The sequence below is a fragment of the Tupaia chinensis genome, unplaced genomic scaffold (assembly GCF_000334495.1).
Source record: "Tupaia chinensis unplaced genomic scaffold, TupChi_1.0 Scaffold000067_1, whole genome shotgun sequence".
Taxonomy (NCBI): Eukaryota; Metazoa; Chordata; class Mammalia; order Scandentia; family Tupaiidae; genus Tupaia; species Tupaia belangeri.
The window spans coordinates 3,917,258-3,917,991 of NW_006159526.1; the positions used below are offsets into that span (position 1 = coordinate 3,917,258).

General features: G+C 59.5%; 1 protein-coding gene across 1 annotated transcript in view; it reads right to left on the reverse strand.

Moving 5' to 3' along the window:
* Positions 1 to 109: 109 nt before the first annotated feature.
* Positions 110 to 734, reverse strand: part of NOVA2 (NOVA alternative splicing regulator 2) — a 23,843-nt gene continuing 23,218 nt past the window's right edge. Inside the window, 2 exon segments of the mRNA XM_006142172.2 lie at positions 110 to 538; positions 540 to 733. Of these exon segments, the coding sequence (XP_006142234.1) occupies positions 433 to 538; positions 540 to 733 (300 nt within the window). The 3' untranslated portion in view covers positions 110 to 432.

Below are 734 nucleotides of genomic sequence, written 5' to 3' on the forward strand. Positions count from 1 at the left end.
GCCTGCTGATTCAGAGGCCCCCTCCCCCTCTCCCATATGAAAACAAAATCTTAATAAGGGGGGGAGGGAATCCTTGCCAAAAACAAAGAAAAAAAAAAAAGGAGGGAAAGAAAGAGAAAATAACGCTTTGTTTTCTATTAAAATCAACAAAATGCAATATATACAGATATCACACAGACCTGGGCCCTGGGAGAGGAGGGTCAGGCCCAGTCAAGCACAGGGTGGGAGGAGGGGGGGTCAGTTCAGGGCTGAGGCGGGGGCTTCTGAGCCCCGACCCCAATCATCACTCAATCCTGCCTATGACTACCGAGGGGAGGTGCAGCCAGGCCTACCCAGCCCCATCCCACAGGGGCAGGACCACACCAAGCGAGGTCAGGAGTGGGGAGGGGAGGAGGAGGAGGGGGAGGAGAGCGGGAGCAGACACCACAGGCCTCATCCCACTTTCTGGGGATTTGAGGCCCTCACCCCCTGCTCGTAGGTGACCCGCTGGCTGATGAGGTATTGAGCGGCTTGCGTGGCCGCGGGGCTGCCCGTGGCCCCGCCGGTTCCGCGTGCCTGGCAGAAACTCGCCCTTCTTGGAGATCTGGATGCGGGCGCCTGTCAGCTCCTGGTACTCCACCAACGTCTTGCCCCCCTTGCCCAGGATGGCTCCCACCAGGTTCTCAGGCACCGCAATCTCCACCAGCTCCTTGGCACTCTCGGCTGCCAACTTCTCCGCCGTCAGGAAGCCCCCG